The 2,723-nt window shown below is 41.4% G+C and overlaps 1 protein-coding gene across 1 annotated transcript in view; it reads left to right on the top strand.

The window, feature by feature from the left end:
• Nucleotides 1-2,723, top strand: part of LOC101853566 — a gene marked incomplete in the record, with an annotated part of 11,263 nt that overhangs the window by 4,707 nt on the left and 3,833 nt on the right. The window contains 2 exon segments of the mRNA XM_035970514.1: nucleotides 495-617; nucleotides 2,205-2,256. Coding sequence (XP_035826407.1) covers nucleotides 495-617; nucleotides 2,205-2,256 — 175 coding nt within the window.

A 2,723-nucleotide genomic window follows, 5' to 3' on the forward strand; every position in this document is an offset into this window, starting at 1 on the left:
CGCGGCTCTGCCTCTGTCTCTCATTGAAATTCGACACAACACGCGTCCTTCCGTACGCATGTTCGCGGCAGATGACACTTTACTAGCTTCGCTTTTACTTTACCACACATAGGCCACTTAAACCGCTAACGCGGGCGGCAACACCAGTTGGACCTATGTGCAAGGCGTCCAAGCCGTGCGAACCCAATGCGTTCCGCGGACCGGCGGCCGGTAGTGCAACCGCTTGACGCGCGTAAGAGCCCCTGTCCCCTCAAAGCTTTACAGGTTCATTAACAACAATCTTCTCACCCCCGCACCCCTACGAACTGACTGATTCTCTCTCTCTCTCTCTCTCTCTCTCTCTCTCTCTCTCTCTCTCACACACACACACACACACACACACACACACACACACACACACTCTCTCTCTCTCTCTCTCTCTCTCTCTCTCTCTCTCTCTCTCTCTCTCTCTCTCTCTCCCTCTCTCTCACACTCTCTGTCACTCTCGTCACCAGTGACAAGCTGTATTCAGCCTGCGGCCTACGTTGGCTGTATGTGGCTCTGGACACCCTGGCCTTCTCCCTCACTACAGCCGCCGTTTCCATGGTGACAGCCGGAATAGTAAAAACAAGAACTTTGTAAGTAGAAGATTTCTGTATTTCTGTGATGTCCACTGAATTCTACACTCAGCGATCGCGAAGAGAGGAGTTTCGTTTCTATGAGTGTAGAATTCTGTGGTGATGTCTTGTAGTATAGCGGATGCCCACCGGTCAAATGCATGATCAGATCGTGTCGGGTCGGATCAGATCGGATCGGATCGGATTGGGTCGGATAGGATCAGATCAGGTTGGATTGGGTTGGGATATAGCGCTGATCAGTACACATTACGTCAAACTGATTTCTGCTTCATCAAAATTGACCTGAAAGTCCATATTTATTATACGCCCAATCGCACTCCGTGCGCAACAAAAGATCTAGCACTGCATTATTATTATAATAGTAATTATTATCATCATCATTCATCAATATCATTATCATATTGTAATGATTATATAATTATTATTATTATCATCATTATTATTATTATCATTATTATTATCATTATCATTATTATTATTATCATTATTATCATCATCATCATCATCATCATCATCATCATTATTATTATTATTATTATTATTATGATGATGATGGTGATGATGATGATGATGATGATGATGATGATGATGATGATGATGATGATGATGATGATAATGATGATGATAGTAGCATGTGGTGAGAGGTATCTGAGGCAGTGATAAGAGTTTAACGTACACGTTAGTGCTTTCTTTCTACAACGTAAACAAGAAGCCTAACTAAGTTTGACTTTGGCCCTCACTGCTGTGACCACAATGAATCTTTTTGGACTGTTTAGCGGGTGGCTGGTGGGTGTTCTTGCGTTGTTTGCTCCTTCTTTCCTATCCAATATCTATCATCCGTCTTTTTTTTTTCTTTTTTTTGTTTGTTGGTGTTTGTTACTCATTTGTTACACCTTTAATCGTGGGCACGTATTTCGTTGCAAGTGCCGTAAAACTCGTATTAAAACAAAACAACTATGGACTCACATGGACAGATGATACCCGGTGAATTTATTATCTCACATGGACAGATGATACCCGGTGAATTTATTATCTCACATGGACAGATGATACCCGGTGAATTTAGTATCTCACATGGACAGATGATACCCGGTGAATTTATTATCTCACATGGACAGATGATACCTGGTGAATTTAATATCTCACACGGACAGATGATACCTGGTGAATTTGCTATCTCACATGGACAGATGATACCTGGTGAATTTAATATCTCACATGGACAGATGATACCTGGTGAATTTAATATCTCACATGGACAGATGATACCCGGTGAATTTAATATCTCATACGGACAGATGATACCCGGTGAATTTAATATCTCACATGGACAGATGATACCCGGTGAATTTAATATCTCACATGGACAGATGATACCTGATGAATTTACTATCTCACATGGACAAATGACACCCGGTGAATTTAATTCTTATGTTTTAATGTACATTTCATTGTAGTAAGAGTTTTACAGCGCTCGCAACTACATAAGGTCATAATAATAATAATAATAATTTAATGAGCGTGCGGAAACATTCTTTGATGAGACGGACAGTTTGAGTACGGCTATTTTGTCTTTTTTCTTTTCAGGCATTACTTTTTTCACCAAGAGAGTTCTGGGTACTCTCCGAAGGTTGCTTTGGTAGGTAGTGATGTGTGTGTGTGTATGTGCGTGTGCATATGTGTGTGCGTGTATGTATGTGCGTGTATGTATGTGCGTGTATGTGTGTGAGTGTGTGTATGTGTGTGTGAGTGTGTGTGTGTGAGTGTGTGTATGTGTGCGTGTGTGTATGTGTGTGTGAGTGTGTGTGTGTGTGAGTGTATGTATGTGTGCGTGTATGTGAGTGTGTATGTGTTTGTGCGTGCGTGTGTGTGTGTGTGTGTTTGTGTGTGTATGTGTGTGTGTTTGTGTGTGTATGTGTGTATGTATTTTTATATGTGTATGTGTGTTTTGAGTGTGTGTTTGTGCGTGTGTATCTGTATGTGTGTGTTTGAGAGAGAGTGAGAGAAGAAGAAGAAGAAGAAGAAGAAGAAGAAGAAGCAGAAGAAGAAGAAGAATAAAAGACCAAGACGTGGAGAAGAAGAAGAATAACAGAAGAAGGAGAACAC

The sequence above is a fragment of the Aplysia californica genome, unplaced genomic scaffold (assembly GCF_000002075.1).
Source record: "Aplysia californica isolate F4 #8 unplaced genomic scaffold, AplCal3.0 scaffold00278, whole genome shotgun sequence".
NCBI classification, from domain to species: Eukaryota; Metazoa; Mollusca; class Gastropoda; order Aplysiida; family Aplysiidae; genus Aplysia; species Aplysia californica.